The 26,303-nt window shown below is 43.6% G+C and overlaps 1 protein-coding gene across 1 annotated transcript in view; it reads right to left on the bottom strand.

Annotated features, from left to right (window-relative positions):
* Positions 1-5,813: 5,813 nt before the first annotated feature.
* LOC144774561 (heme oxygenase 1-like) overlaps positions 5,814-26,303 on the bottom strand; it is a 62,963-nt gene continuing 42,473 nt past the window's right edge. The window contains exons 3-5 of the mRNA XM_078659188.1: positions 24,380-24,871; positions 23,425-23,533; positions 5,814-7,813 (exon numbers count right to left, since the gene is read on the bottom strand). Of these exons, the coding sequence (XP_078515314.1) occupies positions 7,674-7,813; positions 23,425-23,533; positions 24,380-24,871 (741 nt within the window). The 3' untranslated portion in view covers positions 5,814-7,673. The remainder of the gene's footprint in view (positions 7,814-23,424; positions 23,534-24,379; positions 24,872-26,303) is intronic.

The following is a 26,303-nucleotide window of genomic DNA, read 5'->3' as shown; positions in this document are numbered from 1 at the left end:
AATAAGGTGTCATACGAATTGGAATACTAACCCCTCGCCCATTCTGGCGACGGGGTTAGCATTCCACCCTTCTAGAGGGACACGACATGTTGGTAACCTGTAACCCCGGTTAAAGTCAGACATAGCCTCAGCTCCACAAGATGGATGCTGCCACCGAGACACAAGTCTGCCCTCCTGCTGCTGGGAGTCCTCCCAGCGCAGGAGGCAAGGACAAAGGGTTTCCTGCCAGGGGCGGTGCCAGCACCGTCCCAGACAGGATTTTGTGTATCCTAGGTAGGCAGGGCTTTAGAGGAAGGTGACTGCAAGTGGCACCCCGGTGCTCACTATGCATAGGCCGGCTTGAACCAGTTCCAGGGGCACTGCAGCCCCTGATCTGGGGAAAAGCCCGGCAAAGGAGAGGGGTGTAACCACCCCCCTCCTAGTCCCACCCATAGAGCAGGACTTAGTTGCGTGCCAGCCCCCTTTTGCAGGATAAAGGTAGGAGCAGGCCCCCTTCCAAATTAGATCATCTTTGAATCCTGAAACTACTTTCCACGAAAGGAACTCAAGACTTCTTCCTAAGATTTCTCCCTTGTGACTAAGGAGTAGTCACCCTGCAGCAGCAGGCACCATCCAAGCATCGCGGTCTGCTGTAAGTCTCTCCTCCGGATCAAGACTGCCCAGCTCGACGAGAACCGGCTTCCCTGGCACCTCTGACCTCTACCTGCATCTTCAGCCCAGCTGAGACCCGTGGGTGTGACGAGACCTCGAGGGACTGGCCATCTTCAAGACTGCACAACGCTTGCCCAGCACGACCACCGAGTGACCCTCGACCGAGTGCTTTGGGGTAAGAGAAGCCCCGACCCTGAGCAGCTCCAGCACCAAAGTCCAGCCCCCTTGCATCCACGAGATCTGCGTGGGGCCCTTCTGCTCTTTGCTGCTCACCGCGTTGTCCAGGTCACTTGCCCGTTGGCTAGTGACCCTCTGACGACGAACTTCGATGACAAACACCGCTGGTCTGGTTGCTCCAGACTGGCCCTTGCTCCCCTCCAACAGAGGAGCACCCCGGACCCTCCTGGTCCCCTCCAGACGCCATTTTAAGTCCACCGCGTGGGATTGCATTTGCCAAGACTTGTTGCCCCAATCCTGGGTCCAGTGACGTCGACAGCAGACACCTTCGTGGGACAGCTCGCACCTCCATCCTGGTCGCCGACAACACCTCCTGGTCCGAGAGACTGCAGAGCCCAGCAGCGCCCACTCACCTGGTCGAGGTGACTTCGTCCGGTGCCATCCTGGTGCCCACTTAATCACTGGCTAGTGATTCAGAACTTGGTCCCCTCTGCTTACAGGTCTTCCTCTTCCCCGATCCAGGCTTGGATCCGCAAGAACTTCTTCACTGGTCGCCTGCCAGCAACTTCTTCCTTCAGGCTCCTGGTTCATCAACGAAGAAATCCGACGACATTTGAACCCTATGCAGCCGCAGCCCCTGGGCTAGGTAAACCGAGTACTCCGGTGCTCCAGCGTAGACCAACTCTCTAAGTGTCTAGATCCACTTTCGTTTTTGACCTACCTAGTCGGGTTCGCCCGAAAACACTAACTTTGCTTTTACTAGCCTCCATAGACTTTTTTCCGCCTTACGCGTGAGAGTTCCCACTCTGCACACGACGTCCCTAGGCCTCCTGCTTGCAATCTAAAGGTTCAGTAGTCCAGTCCTAGCGATTCTAAAGCCTATGAGAATAGTTACTTACCTGCTAGTATTTCGCATTCCACTTGTATAGTATATGGTTTTTCGTGCCCCTCGGGCATTTGTGTAAATTGTGCGACTTTAAGTATTTCTTTAAGAGTTTTGTTGTGTGCTTAGCTCCCTGTCTCATAAAGAGCCAGGGTAGTCTTGTTATAAATAAATATACGTTTATTTTCATAACAACTTGTGTGGTGTCCTTTCACTTGGTGTTCAAGGGGTATATGTGATGGTAAAACAGCTGGCTTAACACGCCCTCTAGAGTTTAGCCTAAAGACTGCACGTGTCCATGCTACTAGGATAGCTGGTCTATCAGGTTGACTTACAACCAAACATCAATAAGGGTTGTTTGGACTGATACATAGTGTTCACTAGAATAGTGAGCACTGCATATCAGGCCAACTTCTCACAAGCACTACCTCAGTCTTTTTTGGTTGAGGGCTACATAAGATTGAGTTAATCGCCCTTAGAAATATATTCCTATTATGGGCCAGATGAGCTGCCCAAGAACCAATATCTGAAAATATTAGTCCTATGTATGGAAAAGTGCGAGTGCACAGAAGGCATTCAGGTCCTGAGGTAATTGAGTGAATAAAATGCTTTTTGGGACCACAACACATTATAAACGATTTCTTAAAATGAGTGCAAAGATTTAGACCAGCCATGAAATCAACAAAGCCTCTAACTATAGTGCGAAGTGCTTTTGGGGTGCGGCCCATTAGTACCGCATCGTCTGCATATAGTAAAACGGGGAGTATATTGCCATTGATATTTGGAACATCGGGAGTAAGTTCTGATAAAACATTGTGAAAGTCATTAATATACAGAATGAACAAAAGATGGGCCAGTACACACCCCTGCCTGACCCCTCTATCGATATTAATGTTTCCTGAGACCTCCCCCTCCTTGCTAATCTCCACCAGTGATTTTAAGTCCCTGTGCAAAAAAAGCAAACAAATGCACTAAGACCTCATCCAACCCATACTTTAAAAGCACTGACCATAGACGTGACCTATTTACAAAGACAAAGGCTGAGGAGAGATCCATAAAAGCCAGATATATGGTGGAATGCCAGGCTATGGTATATTTACCGACAATCAGGTTGAGATTTAAACATTGTTCAACTGTTCCCAGTTTACTTCTGAACCCTAGCTGGCATTTTTTTTAAATCTGTCCGTCCTCAGCCCAAGATCAAATTTTAATAAACAAGATCTTCCCAAGTATCTTAAGTGTGTTGTCAATGAGGGAGAACGGTATATAGCAGCTAGGATTGGATCGGTCCCCTTTTTTAAAAATCGGGACGAGAATACTAGAAGACCATGTGCTTGGTATAAAAGTATTTACTTATTTGTTAAAAACATTAAGTAAAGGAGGCGCCCAGAGCTCAGGTTTAATCTTGATGAGGTCAATGGGAAGCCCATCGGGGCCAGGTGCCTTATTGCCCAAGCTTTTGTTAATTGCATCCTCGACTTCTATTATTGATATCTGGATGCGTGCTACATTATAAGAATCAAACTGTTTTCCCCAGGGGCATTTAGCCCTGAGGTAGCCACACCCCTTGGGTGGGCTAGGGAAGTCTGAATACTGAGAGAGGGGTCTTGCCATCGGGGAGTGGGCAGAATGGTACATCCTTGGATAGCCAAATGGTACACTTCACAAGAAGTAGTCACTGGGTGGGAGAGAATCTGGAAGCCCATTGGCTACCAACTGCATCCTGCCCTGAGTGCACTCATGCGAGCATAAAGTGGACAGCCCTGGCATCCAGACCTCATATCTCGACCAACTTGGAAGAAGGGCCAAAGAAGGACTGCTCTGCTGCACCAATGGACCAGCAAAGAAAGGATAAACCATCAAAGCCTGCACCTGCTGCTCCTGGTGGCTAGCAAAGATAGGGATTGTGCATGCTGTGTCCTGCTCAAAGAAGAAGTTGTTTCCAGAGCCCAGTCAAGCCAATAGACTCCAATGGCCATCCGAATGGCATCCTGTTAGCAGCACAGGGATACAAAGCTGAAGAAGGCTGCTGGGACAAGTTGGCAGTTCAAAATCTTCAATTTGCTACCAACACCGCTGTACAGCATCAGGAACAAGACCCGACACACAGAGTTGCACCCAAATTCGCTGAGCCTTGGGAGTGCTGTTGGAGAGTTGCTGGGACCCTCAGAAGGCTAGTTATCAAAGGATTAGCCTGTGATCATGACAACAGATGACTGGTAGTCCAGTGACGACTGGACTTTGACCAGGCAGGTAGGGACTTGGAGGTATGCCGACTCTGCAAACAGTACCCCCTCACCATTTTCGTGTGCCGAAGAATCCATGCAGGAAGGCCACCTATCGACCACGCTACATCCAAGCATCCATGGAGCATCTTCAAGATCCTTCACCCCTTGAATTAGGACCACTTAATAAGAATTAATCCATTGCAACACTGATAAATTCCCTAGACCTGCAGACGGACTATTTCTTCTGTTAAGGCAACTGTCCTTGAGGTACTTGTTGGTTCCCCCTGACTAGCTCCCCACAGAAGTTGGTCACCCCAAGGACTCATCTAAGTTTTCTTTAAAAACATTACTAAATGTCCAATTTGTTAACTTTGCCAAGGCTTGTTCATGGAGGGTGAAATTGCTTTAATTTGTTATTGCTTGTAAAATGTATATCTCTGGAACCCTCTGGTGGATCCTTTTTGTTCTAGTTGTTAAATTCATATACAAAATACAGTCTATTTTTTATAAATTGGTGTTGGATTTCTTGAGTGTTGTGTTGATTTCTTCAATTGTTTTCGGGCTGTTTAAATGCTTTGCACAATGCTCTACCCAAGGCTGATCTGAGGGCTTGGCAGACAAAACCTAAGGGTGCTAAAGTGGTTGGTTAGTATATGAGACAGTGAGGTTGCACTACCGCACCATATTATACACCCTATTCACAGATAGCTTCATCTGCCTAAATCAGCACAAAAAAGGGATTCCCTAATGTGAGCGGCTAGTAAGACTAGCAGTCACAAACAAAGTAAAAGCAAAACTAGGACACCCTCCAGACATATTCTTTTTAAGTAGATTGAGTTCAGAAGGGTGCTATCTATCTATTCCCAAAGCCTCATACTTAGTCCATAGACTAAGAGTTGCTTTGTTAGTCTTGTCAAAACATTGCTGTGATGTTCATAAAGTAGCAACAGAGCACAAGATTTGGCAACTATGTAGAATTCAGGTCAAACCATGAAAAGATGATGAACCTTCCTGTAGAAAATCCCAGTATTTAAGGAGTAGATTTTAATCCTGATCCCGTGGGCTCAGTTCAGTCAACTATATTTTGGCCAAGGTCTTTGCACATTCCCATAAGGATATGCCGGAGTAGCATATCAAATAACACGCAGACCTTTTACACGTACTATTAGTCTCCCATGCCTCAGTCAATTATGCCAGACTGGTTATGAAGTCGACTGAGAAACCTCACCGCCCAACTGAGGTACCTTTTTAACAAATAATCTGGTAAACCCACTGGGATCTTCAATTGCTTTAGACCACATAATAAACCGTGAGTCATTTTAACATACTCAATTTCTATTGAGGGTGCTAACGTTCTTGCCTAAAGTACACAATTATGGGTACCTTACAGTGACCGACCACCAATCCACACCGAGTGCTCTGCAAAATGGGCATATAGGTATACTCTCAGCCACTCTACCCCCATCATCCAGAAATCTCTCAGGTGATTTATCAGGATGTCTGCAGGATGAAGATTATTAAGAAGCAACAATTTTGACAATTAATATTTAGAAACCTCAAATGTTTGTACACCGAAGCAAAAATAAAGGAAGTTTATCGTGCACCAAAGATCAATACTTGTAAATGTGAGTAAACGATTTCAGTTCACAATTAGACAAAAAGCAGTGACAGTGTGGCAGGGACCCAAATTTAAATACCATGGTTCAACCTTGCAATTACCACCAATCCTCTGTGCATGCCCTGTTCCTGAGCTGATATCGTTTTCCCTTAGTTGATAGACCTTTTGCACTGTATTTTGACTCAAGGAGCTATTTTGGCATCACAAGTCAAATTACAATTCCAAGTTCAGTCAATGATGAGAATTTGAATTAGTTTTAAAGGTTTTATTTCTCATTAGGAGATTAATATGTTTCTTTTTCTTTATTCAAAATTAGTAGATCAGTTCAAATCAGTCTACAGAAAATATCATAACAGTATGGTTAGATCAAGTCATCAAACAAATGCATCAGTGTGTTCCATAAAAGAAGAAAAAACATATTCTAAAGAACAGGACCAGGATTCAGAATTAGTAGAACCCATGAAGAGTCCTAATTCAATGGAAAAGAGTGAGACCAAGAGAGCATAAAGCTCAAAGCCAAATTAAAGCAGCAGAACTTCCCATATAGAGCAGTTTGTGAAACTCAGCTGCGTCTCAGTTGTAAGAGCAAGTGATCATACCGTTGCAGTAGCAATCTGTAAAACAAAGCATCAAAAATAAAGTAAGGAATGAAGAGAAGCAGCAGTAGTCACAACGGTCAGTCTAGTGCAAGGGAATGGGTAAGGCATGCTAACACTACACTAGGAACACACACTAACATAAAATACATGAACACATGTTGCAGACATTGTTGCAGGCCTCTTTCTTGCTGGTCCAATCAGAAAGCATCACTCGTCCATGAGCAGGTTCAGCTCTTCCTTTCCTACGAAGTAACAAGCAGCTAGCACATTTTTATCAAAAGGTTAGTGACAGACGTCTTTGACATGAGGCCCCTAGAAACATAAGTGGCAGTTCCTAAATGCATCAAGCATCATTTCTGACCTTCTAAGGTTAGCTGTTTCCATTGCATGAACAATAGACTATATTAAAGATACGGGAATGTAATTTGCAATGCCACTATTAGTTGATGCATTTCATTTATCATGAATTCAAGAATTGTTGACTGAAGTGCACAGCAAATTCTATTAAGCATTATGTGAAAGTAAAACATAGGAAGCTTAGCTAATGTGAATGAGCTGTCACCTTGCAAAAATAATACATTTTTATTTAACCAGAACATTCTGCAGTTATGATGAATATTTTTTAAGCATGTCACATTAAGGTCAAATTTCTTGCAGTGCGCAGATGTCAATGTTGTCAAGTTAACATTTCTGTGGTCTGGTGGCTCAGTGGACTAATGCATCCCCTGCAGGATCCTGTGTTTGACCTCATGGTCACAGGTTCAAATCCCGGTGGGTCCACTCAGCCTTTCATCCATCGGAGGTCGCTAAAATGAGTACCATTGGGTAACAATGAACATCTGTTATTCAGCGCCAAGAGACCTATGGGTGAGCGTGCGCCTACAAATGCAGATGTTATGTTTTTATGGTCTATTCTAATAACTTCGACTGACTGCCTAGTTTAGCTTGCACATTTTAAAAGTGTGTCATTTTTTACCTTTACATGTGCACGTTAATCACTACACATCCAGCAGTTATTCTAATTCATTTGCATTTAAATATGTTAGACTTTCTCAGCACTACAGTGATTGGGTTTATGAAAAAAGGGTTTCATTTTTTTTTAAAGAAATAAAAAAAAAATCACCCAGGTCAGAGACTATAGACAGGTTACGATATATGTAATTTGATTAGAAACAAACACACAAATATACGAATACAAAAAATAATATTAAAAGCAATACACACACACACACACATACACACACACACACACACACACGCACACACTATCGTCTGTACAAAAACGTGGAGCATCCTGCTGGAATTATCAAAATGTTCAGTCCAATTGCATTGGGGGATCTATTGTTCAAATCCCAGGGCTGCTGATCCCTCCAGGGCCCTGGCTTTGTAACAGTCACGTGGTCTTGTCGCTCAATCTGAGCATGAGTGTCTCTCCCTTTCATACCCTCTAGCCTAAGAAAGATCTGCCCAAACTGGCCCTGCACCTCCAGGTCAGGCAGGCAGGTGGATCAGCACGCTCAGATGGCATACATGCAGACAGCTACTACCACAAGCAAAAAGGCAGCCAAGACACCCCAGTGCAGCGGAGAAGTGTCAGAGGGGGACTCATGAGACGACATCCCAATCTTCTCATTCCTGTATGCTGCTGGTCTAGCTCCTAAAGCAATCAAAGGCAAAAAGGTTGTTAGTTATTCGTTTTTTTGGGTGATCTCAGAATCACATTTTACTTTACTTTACTTTACTTTACTTTACTTTAAAAATTATTTATAACGCACACTATCACCATCGGTTTCTTGGCGCTCATTGACGTGAAACGGTAATCCAGGGTTTAGTCATAGGCAGCTTGAAAAAGCAAAGTTTTTAAAGATCTGCGAAAGCAGTCGTACTTTGGGCAAAGCCGTAGAGAGGGAGGTAGAGAGTTCCAGGTGGAGGGGGCTAAGACAGAAAAACTCAGGTCTCCATGCTTTTTTCTTTTGAAGCGGGGGACTTCGAGCAGGTTTAGAGATGCTGAACGAAGAGCTCTAGAGGGAATGTGATGGGACAAGGCTGAAGAGATAAACAAGGGGGCTGAGTCCGAAAGTGCCTTGAAGGTGGTGCATGCAAGTTTGAAAATGCAGCGTTTAGAAACTGGGAGCCAGTGGAGAGTGCGGAGGAGGGGAGTCACGTGTTGATGTTTGGGCTGGCGGAAAATCAGGCGGGCCGCCTGATTCTGCACCAGCTGGAGTCGATGGAGGTGACATGCAGGGATTCCTGCATAGAGAATGTTGGCATAGTCGAGCCTGGAGGTGATGAACGCGATGACCACTTGGGTTAGGGCCTCTTTGGTAATAAACCTACTGATCTTACGGATCCGCCTCAGGTGGAAAAAACAGGCAGAGGTGACCGCGTTGATGTGCGGTCTCATTGAGAGGTCTTTGGAAATTATCACCCCCAGACTTTTGACAGAGCTCCCTTTTACTTACAATTGTATTAGTTTAATAAGTATTGATTTTGCATGATTAATTTTGACGGGTTTACACTTATGGAATGCAGTGAGTCTAGGTGAGTTAAAATGTATGTTGACTTGGGATAAATTGTGGTTAAAAATTCATAAAATGTCAAGAGCAGCTAATACCTCTCAAACTCCTTATTTGTTTTATAAGCGTCTACTTTTTACCCCAGTGAAATTAGCCTCATTCTCCACAGATCTCTCCTCATCCTGTTGGACATGTACGGCTCCTTTAGCTGATCTTAAACACATGCTTTTTGACTGCCCCTCTTTATCTCATTTTTGGTTATTGGTTTGGTCCCAAATTAATAACATTTTTAAAACCCACCTCCCTTTTTCCATTCCTAACATCTTTTTGGGCTCGCTCTCGCCTTCTTGGCCCCATCCAACCCCTATTCCCTCGTTAATTGATTTGTTATTAGCTATAGCCCTCCATTTAATTACATCCAATTGGAAACATTCTGACAAAGTTATGTACAGAGCCTGGTGGAATGCTGTTTGTTTTCATCATAGATTGGACACTCATAATGTCACTCCCTTATCCTTATCCATTAAACATGACCTTTTATGGCTTCCTCTATCCTCTTACCTAACTGACGTAGCCTTTTCCTCAAACTTTTCAGTCACTACCCCCCGATGAAGTTCGGAAGTCTCCATGAATCCTATGTTGTCTTTTTACCTTTTTGCTCCAGTTACATTTTTTCAAATACTCCTTTTACCTTCTAAAATGTTACTATTATAGAGTTTATACCTTACAGTTTTTTCTTACTGTTGCTTTTTGTTGCTGATTTTACAGATAAGATTCAGGTATTTCGTTTATCTATATTGTCCTATTAAGCTGTTCCCCTCCCTTCTTCTGATTATATTGTAGTTTTATATTGTATATTATTATATTCCTCATTATAATTTTCTCTTTATGTTTTTCTCTTCTTGACATTTTTGCTCATGTTTTGTATAATTATTTTTCCTTCAATAAACTTTAACCTTAAAAAAAATTTATGTTGACTGACTATGAGACAGGACGTGCAACTTTATAGTTTTTGTGAATGTCGGGCTGGTATTCTAGGCAAGGCGATTGGTTGATGCTGTCAATAGCTGCCAACTGGTTTCTTCACTGCTGTTAAAATATATTTTCTTCCCAGTATAATTCACAGGGCAGGATTTCACTATCAACTGTTTGGATCTATGTTGTGAGATGCTTTTATCCTTCTATTTGTTTGTAGCAATCAGGATGTTATTATTGGTTTAGCTGGTTTGATCTTCAAGATCAGGTTTGAATTCAAGGCTGTTACAGAGCGAAGGCCAACCGACGGTAGTTTCTCCAAAATATATATTCCTGTTGTTCTGAAAGGAGAAGGCGCGACACCGAAGACCAACCACACACAATTTACTTTCGTTCCATCCATGAGTTGATAGAGTTTTGGTCAAGACCACTATCTCCTGAATGCATCCACCACATTCTCTCTATCTTGTTTCCCCTGGTGTCTCTTTTCTATCCCTCCAGTCATTTTAGTGCTTTCAGACAATATTAGGATGGAGTAATAGTACTACGCAAATAATCCAGTGTGCAAATTAACTGTTTACTGGACACTGAAGTTCTAGCAATTCTGTAACTCACTTGAAGGATAATCATAAGCATTTTCTACCCACAGACATTTTCCATTGTAGGGTGGTTTTTGTTATAAAATAGGATTATTCCATATTTTGCATAATCTATGATGATTAGGCTTCATCTTAAAAGGGATAGTGATGCAACAGCAAACCCCATAAAACAGCTGGCAAGCAGTAGCGATTATATGTCGACAAGTAAGAACAGGGATAGCCAAAAGGGCCGTGTGCAGTCCTTCAATTGACTGAATTGGAACTGCTCAACACCTGAGAGAACACAATCTGGAGGGCAGGGGGCTCAGGAAGTCCGAACCATGGCAGCAGATTTGTATGAAAATAGATGACATACTAATCAACAACTAATTAATTAAATGGGATACATTTACATATTCCATGTTTGGCTTGATAATCTGGCATGGATCTGCCACTTTTAGACCTATGCTGGATCCTCCTGCTCCATAATTTGCACTTGCGAAGACCTGCATATCCGGAAACCTAAGTTTGTTCGCTCGTATTTGTTTTTTGGAATCACTGGTAGGTCACATTTAAAAATTCCTACTTCAAAGTGTAGCATCTTGTGAGTTTATGATGGAACTGTTTTTGCTCCGAACAGACTCCATAGAGCTGTGACGGAGGTGTCAGAGCGGAATGTAATGAAAGCTTGTTTTAGAATGTAGAGTTCGAAATTACACTTACACGAATAAAGACATGCAATATTAAACTCCATGTGTGGCGTAGTTATTGGTGGGTACCCAGGCTGGGAAAGACGCTACAACTGGTGACTAGATATTTGATAAGTAACCCGAAGAACGACATGCTTTGACAGATAGTTTGCTGTGGGCCATTCAAACTGCTTATACATGCAACATATGTTGCTGTCGAAGTACGGAATCGATGCTTCATGCATGTGGAGACAAAGCGCAACTCCAGCCACTGTAAAGCAGTTGCAATGAATCTACGCATCATTGGTCCGAGAACCTGTTGGTCAGGTCATACTTAAAGGTACTGCGGTGCGGCACAAGATAAAGTTGTACATTATATGGAGTGGTGTAGCTGAAGGTGGATTCAACCAGGTTTACAGAGAGCGTTGCTGATAATCAGCCCATGCCAAATAACGCTGCGACCAGAATCACTGCCAGGAAGTGATCAACTAGGTATCAGAAAATGTAAATTAAGATTTAGAAGATACCAAATCCATTAAAGAGTCACTATACCACAGCACTTTGTGAAGTGGCTCAGAGAGAAGTGCCAGGGGTCGTGTTTACTGAGTTGTCAATACCTAAAGTGGCCAGCCACCAAAACTGTCAATTGGGGCTCAGAACTACTTCACAGGTCTTCGAAGAATAAAGAGTGCCTGAAGAAAGTCAAGTTTCCAGCTATCATTAAAGATGATTCAGAGACCAGCACGTTGTCTGAATAGTACCTTTTCTTAGCTTTTTTGATAGCCAACTTGTATATTCTGTTAATTTTCTGTAGGTGAAGTTTGTCTTGTTTGGCATTTGTTTTGAGCCAGGTACGTTGCAGCTTTCTAATTTGTTGTTTTATGTCTTTTATTTCCATGTTTCTCCAAGGCGCTTTTTAGGGCTCGGCCTACGTCAACCCTGCGTCAGCAGGGGAGGTGGAGCTCCGAGCTCCTTATGTTAGGGCTTCTGGATAGTGCAGGAAAAATTCCTCAGTGCGCGAGATTTTTCAGTCGTTTAAATTGCCATGTGAATGGTAATTGGTCCTTGCGGTGCCCTATTTTTAGTAGCCTGCACGTAATAGGCCATATGTTTTTCTGCTTCAGCACTTCCGCCATATCTTGAGTGGTTACGAGCACGGCAGTGCAATAAATTAACAATTAGAGCTGTCAGGGCGCTGCGGTAATGGAATCCAGATGGTCTGGGCGCGTTCACCAGTCTGCCCTGAGTTTAGCGTGCGCGCGTCCCTTTGCCTCCTTTCATGTTTAAGTGTTGGCCTTTTGCCAGATGCCGGCTCGCAGAGGCGTCTCATATTGCCTCTCCCTGCCTGCCCCTTACTGCAGCCCCCACCACTGGAAACGACAGGCTGTGAGCTCACAGAAGCCTCTATATCTCCTCACACAGCCTGCTCGTCCTTTCAGCCCCCACCGCTCCTCACTGCAGCCCCCACCACTGGAAACGACAGGCACAGCACAAGCAGCAGTTCAAGCTTCACTCAGACATACATCAAAAAGGTACATCACAAGCAGCAGTGCAGGCTTCACTCATACATACATCAAACAGGTACAACACAAGCAGCAGTGCAAGCTTCACTCATACATACATCAAACAGGTACAGCGCAAGCAGCAGTTCAAGCTTCACTCAGACATACATCAAACGGGTATAACACAAGCAGCAGTGCAAGCTTCACTCATATATACATCAAACAGGTACAGCACAAGCAGCAGTGCAAGCTTCACTCATACATACATCAAACAAGTACAGCACAAGCAGCAGTTCAAGATTCACTCATACATACGTACATCGATCAAACAGGTACAGCACAAGCAGCAGTGCAAGATTCACTCATACATACATCAAACAGGTACAGCACAGGTACAGCACAAGCAGCAGTGCAAGCTTCACTCATACATACATCAAACAGGTACAGCACAAGCAGCAGTGCAAGCTACACTCATACATACATCAAACAGGTACATCACAAGCAGCAGTGCAAGCTTCACTCATACATACATCAAACAAGTACAGCACAAGCAGCAGTTCAAGCTTCACTCATACATACGTACATCGATCAAACAGGTACAGCACAAGCATCAGTGCAAGCTTCACTCAGACATACATCAAACAGGTACAGCACAGGTACAGCCCAAGCAGCAGTTCAAGCTTCACTCAGACATACATCAAACAGGTACAGCACAAGCAGCAGTGCAAGCTTCACTCATACATACATCAAACAGGTACAACACAAGCAGCAGTGCAAGCTACACTCATACATACATCAAACAGGTACAGCACAAGCAGCAGTTCAAGCTTCACTCAGACATACATCAAACGGGTATAACACAAGCAGCAGTGCAAGCTTCACTCATATATACATCAAACAGGTACAGCACAAGCAGCAGTTCAAGCTTCACTCAGACATACATCACACCGGTACAACACAAGCAGCAGTGCAAGCTTCACTCATACATACATCAAACAGGTACAGCACAAGCAGCAGTTCAAGCTTCACTCATACATACATCAAACAGGTACAGCACAAGCAGCAGTGAAAGCATCACTCATACATACATCAAACAGGTACAGCACAAGCAGTTCAAGCTTCACTCATACATACATCAAACAGGTACAGCACAAGCAGCAGTGCAAGCTTCACTCATACATACATCAAACAGGTACAGCACAAGCAGCAGTGCAGTCTTCACTCATACATACATCAAACAGGTACAGCACAAGCAACAGTGCAAGCTTCACTCATACATACATCAAACAGGTACAGCACAAGCAGCAGTGCAAGCTTCACTCATACATACATCAAACAGGTACAGCACAAGCAGCAGTGCAAGCTTCACTCATACATACATCAAACAAGTACAGCACAAGCAGCAGTTCAAGATTCACTCATACGTACGTACATCGATCAAATAGGTACAGCACAAGCAGCAGTGCAAGCTTCACTCATACATACATCAAACAGGCACAGCACAGGTACAGCACAAGCAGCAGTGCAAGATTCACTCATACATACATCAAACAGGTACAGCACAAGCAGCAGTGCAAGCTTCACTCATACATACATCAAACAGGTACAGCACAAGCAGCAGTGCAAGCTTCACTCATACATACATCAAACAAGTACAGCACAAGCAGCAGTTCAAGCTTCACTCATACATACGTACATCGATCAAACAGGTACAGCACAAGCATCAGTGCAAGCTTCACTCAGACATACATCAAACAGGTACAGCACAGGTACAGCCCAAGCAGCAGTGCAAGCTTCACTCATACATACATCAAACAGGTACAGCACAAGCAGCAGTGCAAGCTTCACTCATACATACATCAAACAGGTACAGCACAAGCAGCAGTTCAAGCTTCACTCATACATACATCAAACAGGTACAGCACAAGCAGCAGTGCAAGCCTCACTCATACATACATCAAACAGGTACAGCACAAGCAGTTCAAGCTTCACTCATACATACATCAAACAGGTACAGCACAAGCAGCAGTGCAGGCTTCACTCATACATACATCAAACAGGTACAGCACAAGCAACAGTGCAAGCTTCACTCATACATACATCAAACAGGTACAGCACAAGCAGCAGTGCAAGCTTCACTCATACATACATCAAACAGGTACAGCACAAGCAGCAGTGCAAGCTTCACTCATACATACATCAAACAAGTACAGCACAAGCAGCCGTTCAAGCTTCACTCATACATACGTACATCGATCAAACAGGGACAGCACAAGCAGCAGTGCAAGCTTCACTCATACATACATCAAACAGGTACAGCACAGGTACAGCACAAGCAGCAGTGCAAGCTTCACTCATACATACATCAAACAGGTACAGCACAAGCAGCAGTGCAAGCTTCACTCAGACATACATCAAACAGGAACAGCACAAGCAGTTCAAGCTTCACTCATACATACATCAAACAGGTACAGCACAAGCAGCAGTGCAATCTTCACTCATACATAAATCAAACAGGTACAACACAAGCAGCAGTGCAATCTTCACTCATACATACATCAAACAGGTACAGCACAAGCAGCAGTGCAAGCTTCACTCATTCATACATCAAACAAGTACAGCACAAGCAGCAGTTCAAGCTTCACTCATACATACGTACATCGATCAAACAGGTACAGCACAAGCAGCAGTGCAAGCTTCACTCATACATACATCAAACAGGTACAGCACAGGTACAGCACAAGCATCCTTGCAAGCCTCACTCATACATACATCAAACGGGTACAGCACAAGCAGCAGTGCAAGCTTCACTCAGACATACATCAAACAGGGACAGCACAAGCAGTTCAAGCTTCACTCATACATACATCAAACAGGTACAGCAAAAGCAGCAGTGCAAGCTTCACTCATACATAAATCAAACAGGTACAACACAAGCAGCAGTGCAAGCTTCACTCATACATACATCAAACAGGTACAGCACAAGCAGCAGTGCAAGCTTCACTCATACATACATCAAACAGGTACAGCACAAGCAGTTCAAGCTTTACTCATACATACATCAAACAGGTACAGCACAAGCAGCAGTGCAAGCTTCACTCATACATACATCAAACAGGTACAGCACAAGCAGCAGTGCAAGCTTCACTCATACATACATCAAACAGGTACAGCACAAGCAGTTCAAGCTTCACTCATACATACATCAAACAGGTACAGCACAAGCAGCAGTGCTAGCTTCACTCGTACATACATCAAACAGGTACAGCACAAGCAGCAGTGCAGGCTTCACTCATACATACATCAAACAGGTACAGCACAAGCAACAGTGCAAGCTTCACTCATACATACATCAAACAGGTACAGCACAAGCAGCAGTGCAAGCTTCACTCATACATACATCAAACAGGTACAGCACAAGCAGTTCAAGCTTCACTCAGACATACATCAAACAGGTACATCACAAGCAACAGTGCAAGCTTCACTCATACATACATCAAACAGGTACAGCACAAGCAGCAGTGCAAGCTTCACTCATACATACATCAAACAAGTACAGCACAAGCAGCAGTTCAAGATTCACTCATACATACGTACATCAATCAAACAGGTACAGCACAAGCAGCAGTGCAAGCTTCACTCATACATACATCAAACAGGTACAGCACAGGTACAGCACAAGCAGCAGTGCAAGCTTCACTCATACATACATCAAACAGGTACAGCACAAGCAGCAGTGCAAGCTTCACTCATACATACATCAAACAGGTACAGCACAAGCAGCAGTGCAAGCTTCACTCATACATACATCAAACAAGTACAGCACAAGCAGCAGTTCAAGCTTCACTCATACATACGTACATCGATCAAACAGGTACAGCACAAGCAGCAGTGCAAGCTTCACTCATACATACATCAAACAGGTACAGCACAGGTACAGCACAAGCAGCAGTGCAGTCTTCACTCATACATACATCAAACAGGTACAGCACAAGCAGCAGTGCAAGCTTCACTCAAGCTTCACTCATACATACATCAAACAGGTACAGCACAAGCAGCAGTTCAAGCTTCACTCATACATACATCAAACAGGTACAGCACAAGCAGCAGTGCAAGCTTCACTCATACATACATCAAACAGGTACAGCACAAGCAGTTCAAGCTTCACTCATACATACATGAAACAGGTACAGCACAAGCAGCAGTGCAAGCTTCACTCATACATACATCAAACAGGTACAGCACAAGCAGCAGTGCAGGCTTCACTCATACATATATCAAACAGGTACAGCACAAGCAACAGTGCAAGCTTCACTCATACATACATCAAACAGGTACAGCACAAGCAGCAGTGCAAGCTTCACTCATACATACATCAAACAGGTACAGCACAAGCAGCAGTGCAAGCTTCACTCATACATACATCAAACAGGTACAGCACAAGCAGCAGTGCAAGCTTCACTCATACATACATCAAACAAGTACAGCACAAGCAGCAGTTCAAGCTTCACTCATACATACGTACATCGATCAAACAGGTACAGCACAAGCAGCAGTGCAAGCTTCACTCATACATACATCAAACAGGTACAGCACAGGTACAGCACAAGCAGCAGTGCAAGCTTCACTCATACATACATCAAACAGGTACAGCACAAGCAGCAGTGCAAGCTTCACTCAGACATACATCAAACAGGGACAGCACAAGCAGTTCAAGCTTCGTTCATACATACATCAAACAGGTACAGCACAAGCAGCAGTGCAAGCTTCACTCATACATAAATCAAACAGGTACAACACAAGCAGCAGTGCAAGCTTCACTCATACATAAATCAAACAGGTACAACACAAGCAGCAGTGCAAGCTTCACTCATACATACATCAAACAAGTACAGCACAAGCAGCAGTGCAAGCTTCACTCATACATACATCAAACAGGTACAGCACAAGCAGTTCAAGCTTCACTCATACATACATTAAACAGGTACAGCACAAGCAGCAGTGCCTTTTTTAAGGGTCCACTGACAGCTGGTGGTGTGTGTAGACCATGGTGAAAGGGTGTACTGACAGTAGAAAATGCTTGTCGTTAATGTAGAAATAGAGCTCTCTCTAACAGCTTTTCTGATTCATTATTTGACATATTTAGCTATTGGTGAAAAGGGAGGTGCCAGAGTAAAAGGCTCCACTCCAAAGGATAGAGCACTACAAGTGCGAGAGACAAAACATATCTCATAATGTTTTTTTGAAAGGTGATTACAAATATCCTTCATATGTGTGAATGTGGTCTAACTTATCTTCATTTACGTTCGCAGTATAGAAGTTACAAGCATCACATAATTTGAAACATTAAATGTTGCGAATATGTTGCAGGTATTCTTACATTTCCTATTAAAGAAAAACTTTGAAGGGACTTATGTTTTGGAGAGTATGCTGCTGTTTTCTTTTTTTTTATCCTTGCCTTAGTGGGAGAACAAAGCATCCAATCTATTGGGCCCCTCTCTTTCAAGCATGAGGCCAGAGGGAAGCGTAGGAATGTGACACTACTGTGACAAGATGAGATAAGAAGTGATTAACACTAAACAGATGTTCCCTTCAGTTTTATGAGGGCAGGAGGGCTTTTGTTTCTGTCAATATAGTTTCGTTTCTGCATTTCAGTTACTAACCTCACATGTTTTGAAAACTAAACATTTGTTGTCTTATGACTTACATCAGTGTGTTCTTAGAAGTATCTATAGACATAGGTCAGTGTAATGTGTATTGCAGTGCTCTTTAATATTTTTTATGTTGTTAAGGTACTGCACCTAAAATGTTCGACAAACATTACGTCGCCTATCCTGGCGTAAACATAATCTTGACAGCTGCCTTGAAACTTTTAACATTTTTAGGTAACACTTGCAAGCAGGGCTGAAAGCCTTGGACAGAATCTGCCACGGAGTAACAGAAACGCTTGCTACAGTCGCGTTATCACAACACATGAGACTAATGGTGATTTATTAAAGATTGTGCTGAACATTGTCAGTCAGAATACATTAAAGTAAAAATGCACGGCTACGTTTAGTATTTTAAGGACCAGTTTTAGCTAGTTATCTTTGAAAGGGCTTTTGCCACACGGCGATGGCCTATCACCGTACCTTAACTTTCACAACTAACACAGGGCTGCTCATTGTGGGTGGTGCCATGTTCGTTATTGTACCTCGTGCCTCTTTTTGCATGTCCAACACATTGAATGGTGGGTGACACTAAGTGCAGGGTGGCAGTGACTTTAGTGTGAGAGTAAGTGCATAGTCTTAGTGAGTGCAGTGTCAGAGCAGAGTGTGAGTTACTGCAGAATGACAAAAGTGAGTGTAGAATAATAACAAAATAATAGTTACATTGGACAAAATGGTAATAGTAACAAAATGTTTTCTTTCATGTTTGGAAACGGAGAAATTTAAATTTGGCAATTTACAGTACATGTATATCACGGTGTTGTTCAATATTATGCAACTACAAAGTGCTGCATTACTGCCAAAAATGTAGGCTTCAGACTACCACATTACTCGCACGACTCACCCTGACGCAAAATGCAAGGTGCAATAGTACCATGCTGGTGAGGTGTTATCAGTGTTACTTAGCTGTGAATGCGCAGCAGGTGCAGTGGCACCAGTGTGGCGTAGCTATCATTGGTGCAGCATGTGCAGTGGTATTGGTGAGTGGTAGTTACCATTGGTGGAGCTGGTGTAGTGGTAGTGTTGCTTAGCTATGATTGTGCAGCAGGTGCAGTGGCACCAGTGTGTGGCGTAGTTACCATTCGTGGAGCAGGTGAGGTGTTATCAGTGTTACTTAGCTGTGAATGCGCAGCAGGTGCAGTGGCACTAGTGTGGCGTAGCTATCATTGGTGCAGCATGTGCAGTGCTACCGGTGAGTGGTAGCTACCATTGGTGGAGCTGGTGCAGTGGTAGTGTTGCTTAGCTATGATTGTGCAGCAGGTGCAGTGGCACCAGTGTGGCGTAGCTATCATTGGTGCAGCATGTGCAGTGGTACCGGTGAGTGGTAGCTACCATTGGTGGAGCTGGTGCAGTGGTAGTGTTGCTTAGCTATGATTGTGCAGCAGGTGCAGTGGCACCAGTGTGTGGCGTAGTTACCATTCGTGGAGCAGGTGTAGTGTTATCAGTGTGGTGTAAGTATCTTTGGTGGAGCAGGTGGAGTGGTACCAGCACTGGCACCAGTGTGGTATACCTATAATTACTGGAGCAGGTGCAGTGGCACCAGTGTAGCGTAGCTACCATTGTGCAGCAGGTGCAGTGGCACTAGTGTGGTATAGTTATCATTAGTGCAGCAGGTGCTGTTGCACCAGTGTGGCATAGCTACCCTTGTGCAGGAGGTGCAGTGGCACCACTGTGGCATAGCTACCATTGTGCAGCAGGTGCATTGGCACCAGTGTGGTGTAAGTATCTTTGGTATAGCAGGTGGAGTGGTACCAGCACTGGCACCAGTGTGGTATACCTATAATTACTGGAGCAGGTGCAGTGGCACCAGTGTAGCGTAGCTACCATTGTGCAGCAGGTGCAGTGGCACTAGTGTGGTATAGTTATCATTAGTGGAGCAGGTACAGTGGCACCAGTGTGGTATAGCTATCATTAGTGCAGCAAGTGCAGTGGCACCAGTGTGGCGTAGCAGGTGCCACACACCCACCAGCCGTCAGTGCACCCTTCCACCAGGCACACACACCTCCAGCCGGGAGTGCAGTCTTTTACCAAGCACACACACCACCAGCCATCAGTGCACAATTTCTACAGGCAGTTACACACACCACCAGGCATCAGTGCACGCATCAATTGTTAACGCATCCACACTATGGTACACTTTTTTTTTGAAAATATTCATGTAAAGCACAGCATGCCACCATTCCTACAATTTCAATCTAATGCACATAATTTCACTACACACCACATGCACACACTCCATAACACATGGCGAAAACACATTGCCATTTACAATGCCATTAGCTCAAACTCAAATAAATCCGAGCCCGATTGCATTTCTAATGATTGTTTTCTTTTGTTCTGTTGAGTGGTTTTGAGTGGTATCAGGATGTCAAAAGCTTCCTGTAGCCACTCATATAGATGCTGAACAGAATTTATGCTTTCCAGATTTGTACTGGATGTTAGTTGTGTTTCCAAGTGTTCCAAATTGAGTTTGTTCCACGGCCGATAGGTGGATGGATGTAAGGTAGTTTTAGGTGAGTCGCTAAGCGTTGTTTTATGTTGGAAGGCAAGCAAGTGGTGGTCTGACCATGTGACTGGAGTTATAGTTTGAAAGGTAACTAGTTTAGTATTAGCAAAAATTACATCTAGGATATGTCCATCGGTGTGTGTCGGATTGTGGACAATCTGATGCAGGTTCAATGCGTCTAGGCTGGTGATTATAGTTTTTGCATGGGTCATATTGGGTTTATCAAACCAAATGTTAAGGTCACCCAGAACGCATAGGTTGGAGTGTATTGTTATCAGGTTTGAAAGTGTGTCTGGGAATGTTGCCTTGCTAGGTGGAGTTCTGTAAAGGAGCAGGAAGTTACAGGAGGAATACGGTGTAGGATTGCATCTTGTTAGGAGAGCCTCACAATTCTTTATGGGGATGTTGTCAATTTTAGTGATATGTATTGTTTGCTTGAATACAATAGCTAGACGACCTCCTTTTTTGGCTATACGATTTTGGGTGATTATTTGATATTCTAGAGGAATGGCTTCATGCAGGACTGGAGCCATATCTTCTCCCAACCATGATTCGGTTATGAATAGTATGTCTGGTTTTGCATCGGTGAGAAGGTCGTAGATGTGATGCTTGTTTTTAGAGAGGGATCGAGCATTTATTAGTAGACAGTTTAGTGAGTGGTCTTTTGTGATAGTGGGACTTTGTTTGGTAGAAGAGTGATCAGTATTGTGTGAGTTTGTAGCAGGTGTGTTTTTAGTGCTGGTATTAGCTGTATTAGGATAGAAATTGTGTAGCTGTTCTGTATCGTGTTCCTCATCCAGCAGGCTAAGAAGGCATTTCGATGGGTCTGCATGTGTATGTGTTGGAGATGGTGTTTGAGAGTGAGTTGGAGTGCTGTGTTGCTTTTGTGGTGTAACATTGTTGTGAAGTAGACATGGGGAAGCAAAGTTGTGACATGTGGCATGTTGCTTATATTTTTTGTGTGTGTTTAAGGTGGAAGGTGTATGAGTCAGGGGAGGTGGTGCAGCATGTGGGTCATGTAGTAAGCTTCTAAATTGTCCAATGGATGAGAGGCAGTTAGAAGAGAGGTGCTGTGTTGCTGTATCTGTGTTAGGTGTGGTGGAAGAGTGAAAGCTTGGCATCGGAGTTTGTTCCTTTGTGTGGTTTGAAAGGTGGGTATATGTTTGTATTTTGTGATGGTAAATATTATGAGGTGTTGCGCTTTGAAGATCTTGTTGTGCTGGTGTGTGTGATATGTTTTGCTTTTGAGGAGTAGTGAAAAAGGGTTCTGATGTATATGTTTCATGAAATGGATTTGGTTGTGTAGTATTGTTTGTGAGAGGAGGATGTGACGTAGAGGGGTGGTGATGTGTTTATGAGTAGAGTGTATGTTGTGTGTAGGAGGGAATGAAGTAGAGGTGAGAGTGTTTATCTTAGAATGGTTTGTTGCAAGAGTTACAAAGTGTGGTGGTGTGTGTGTTGTGCATTAGTGTTATTATGGTAGAAGGGAGAGGAGGGTGTTTGTTGGACAACTGATGGAAGGATGATTATACGTTTGTTAGTGATAAAAGGTGGTCTGTTACGTGTAATTACAGCAGGGAGAGTGTGTCTGAATGGGATGTAGTTATGTATGGTGTTGATTGGTGTTGTGTTAGTGATGCGTGTATTGGTTAGTGGTATAGGATAGAGTTGTGTACTGTTTGTAGGTGATGGTGGATATGTGTGGTAGTTGGGATAGTAGGGTGTGTAGATGTGGTTTGGTTGGGTTTGTAGTGCAGGCTGGTACATTAATCTGTGCATAGTGTTGTGCGTGGTGTACATTTGATGTAAGTGTGTTGCTCTGTTTGTGGATGTGGATGGTGTGGGCTGGGTATTGCTAAATGAGAAAAAGGGCAGAATTTCTTGCCCTAGTCCCGACCAGTCTCGAACAGGCTCAAACAGGCTCAAACAGGCTCAAACAGGCTCAAACAGGCAACAATGGCCTGGAGACCCTACCCTGGGATCACGTATTTTAAATGTATTTTCAATGCACGCACTATTCTTCATCTATGCTACAAGAAGCCTTGATGGTAGAGTTGTCAAATCAGTGCATGTGGGCAGGCCTTCATGTTTCTAGATTTCGCATTTGACAAATCATTTTATCAAGTGACTGACGGTCCCATGTGTTAAACCAGAGTTGCAAATAGAGGAGGGAAAATTGATATGGAGCCAAGCCATTGGTCATGCTTGGTTCTAGGAGTCAGTGTGCTAGTCAAACCATGAAAATGTTTGGCATGTATATCTTGCAAGAAACATAATATAAAAATATGATACAATCATTTCAGAACATTAATGGCTTGCCTCCCAATGACAATGCCATTAGCTAAGAGGCAAATAATTAGTCGTGTAAACCCAAAACTTGGCCTAGATTCTTTAAAAAATTTGGGGAGTATTACAGTCTATTAAATCAAATGTACCGTGCACAATCTGAACTCAAGTATTTAAAAGTGCACCCATATGCGATAATGAAGAAAAGAGGGCTCTTTGAAATAAAATATTTGCTTAGAATCATACAATTTGGACAAGCAGAGAAGCCAGTATTGATTGCAGGTTATATGATTTTACATTTTGAAATTCAGCCACCAGATGGGTGAGTGTCTCTCTATTATTTGGAGGGAGTCGCACCACAACTAAAGCTATGCATGTCTCTTGTGGTGGATGGATGCTCTCACTTCAGCTGCATGAAGGCACATACGAATACACCTAGCTACGTATGTAAAAAGCTATGTTTGTCTTTGTTCACCCGTTGGTTAGAGTTCTGTTGCAAGGACCTTACCGTTAGAGATGTCAGACGGGCTTCTCTTGTGCATTTCAGGCTCTTCTTGGGTGAGACTGCCATTTTTCTTTGCAGAGTGAGAAGATAACTTCTTGAGCTCATCAAAGATCTGAAAGCGAGGTGGGAAACAAGTGAGTGAAACTGGGGTCCGGAAAAGGAGAGGAGTCCGATCCACCCAACTTATCCTCCAGTAAAGTGGCAATGTGTGATCTGAAAACAGAGCTCATATTTGGGGCAGGTAAATTCTACAAAGCAAAATATAGCTCTGTGCGTTACCACTTAGTGTGAGGTCATGAAACTGAAGTGTGTGGAAGGGCTTATCTTGGACCTTGATGTCATTGAGGAGGGCCTGTGACACTGTAATACTGGAAGAGATCAGCTTGGTGTTAATGAGCATGAACCCCTAAGAGTGTGGCACTAAAGGAGCCTAGAATGATGTCCGCGAGAGTGGGGACCCTTGAGGCTGCAATAATGGGAGAGCGAAGCTTGGTATTAGTGAGTTTGGGTCCATGAAGGTGTAGTACTGGGAGATCTCATCTAGGGATCAGTCAGTATCGCCCATGCGGGGCTGTAATACTGGCATTGGTTCACCTTTGTGTCTTTGAGTGTAAGGGTTCCATGCGGCAGTAATACAGAGAGAGGTGAGATCGGTGTCAGTGAGTGTGTGCCCCTGAGGCTGTTGTACTCAGCTTGGTGTCAATGGATAGGGGCACATGAGGTGGAGGACTTAGGTTGGTGTCTGTGAGTAGTGGCCATGGAGGCTTTAGTGCTAGGAGAGCCAGCTTGGTGTGAGTCAACTGTTAGCCAAGGATCCTATAAGGCTGGGAGATCTCAGTTGAGGTCAGTAAATGATGGCCAATGAAGATGTAGTAATGGCAGCGCTCTGCTAGTCAAGGAAGATGATCCACCCTTACCATTCCCCATCACACAATATTCGTCCATATTGTTCACTCACCTCCACATTAAGCAGGAACGCCTTCTTCACTTCATCCAGCACCCTTCTCTTGGTGCTGTCGTCCATTTCAATGGTATTCATGCGAGCACGATACAACTGCTTGAAGTTCGTGGCACTCCACACTTCATCAAATGTGAAGAAGGCCAATCCCTCGCCTGAAACAGGCAGCTGCAAGACTCTCTGAGGAATCTTTTTGAGGACCTGCCCCCCGGACAAGTCCCCCATGTAGCGGGTGTAGGCATGGGCTACCAGAATTTCAGGTTCGTGCTGGCCTACATAATGGATTCTGTCCACATACTTCCTGGTGGCCTTAGGGCAGGGGATCTCTTGCCTCCACTGTGGCCCAAACAAGTATTCCAGATCACGCTCCAGCGCTGCTTTGCGGTGCAATTCATCAGGGAAGTAGACAGGAGCATAACCCGGGTGAGTCTTGTTACGCTCAATCTCCTCCTCCAAAGCATCGTAGATGAAATACAAAGACGACATCACAAGCTGCAATCGACATCAAGAAAGATAGTTGCTAAACCATCACATGTAGTAAACACCAATACTTGATATACAAGGACAACATCACCAGATGCAGTTGAGACAAGAGATGAAAGACAAACAATCAACAAAGATCAGGATTTGCTGAAATTGGACAACAGCAGCAGCATTAAGTGTGAACATGAGAATGAAGGTGGAAGCCAAGCCATCAGATACAAAGAGAAGCAGCAGCCATATGCAACAATATCACAAGTAAAATTAAGAATATTAAATGATTGTTGACAATATCCAGCTACAGTAAAATCTTAGAAACAACATCTGAGTATCAAAAAGTAATAGGGAGTGCTAAGATGATTTATTTTGACAACAAATAGCTTGTAAATTTTCAAATATAGAATGATAGCAAATGTTTTTGTCAATCATGATGAGGATGGCACGATTAGTGCAATTTCTGTTTACACTTGTGAAACTCACACAAAACATTGTATCTGAACAAATCATAATCTCCACCACAGACTGTTGGAAGGGGGCAGAGGTCTATCGCCCATCTGGTGCGAAAAAAGACCTTAGCCACGCACTAATTGACTATGTTGCTCCCCATCTTTGTCATCAAGTAAGTTTCTGATCCTGGGTGACTTTAATTTGCAATGCAAACATCTAGAGAACACAGGTGTGGCTCAACTTCTTATGGATATGGGGATGATTGGGCACAAATAAATTGTAATAGGAAGCACTCATAAAGTAGGTCACACCTTGGATATAATTTCTACAAATTCTACTGAAGTAAGAAGCGATCCCCCAGTACCAATCACGTGGTCAGACCACTAAATGATCAAGTTTCTCAATCCTTTCCAACAAAGTACAGATTAAGCCCAGTTTAGCTGCCAGTAGAGTTACATGTCAATGGAAGATGGTCTGACTTGACTCTTTCTCCAAGATTCTTACACCTACTACAACTACTTCACAAACAGAAATAAATGTGGCTTTAGCAGCATATCATAACTCCCTGTCGAGGGGTTTAGATCAGGTTGAGCCATTTAAAAATATGTTATCCTTCTCCACCAGAGGCCAATACCCCTGGTACTCTGATGACTTGCACCTGGAGAAGTCTAACTGTAAACATCTGGAATGTAAGTGACGTGCGACCAAATCTCTTCTGTACAAAGAAGCTTACAGGATTACACTTAGCAGATATCACCAAAAGATCAAAGAAGCCCGTAAGCTATATTTAAAACAAAAAAAAACACTCAAGAAATTATACAGAAGAACTCTTCAGAGCCCTGAATAACTCCACAAAGCCTCAAGTTTGTTATTGTACCATCCCGGCCTCACAAACATTATGCAACTCCTTGGCTAACTTTTTAAAGAAAAGATAGATATCATGTATCTCAACGTTTCAGTCGACCAAGATCAGCGGGAGGACGTAGCTGATTTTAGC

Source organism: Lissotriton helveticus, chromosome 1_1 (genome assembly GCF_964261635.1).
Source record: "Lissotriton helveticus chromosome 1_1, aLisHel1.1, whole genome shotgun sequence".
NCBI classification, from domain to species: Eukaryota; Metazoa; Chordata; class Amphibia; order Caudata; family Salamandridae; genus Lissotriton; species Lissotriton helveticus.
This window is presented reverse-complemented; position numbering and strand designations above follow the sequence as displayed.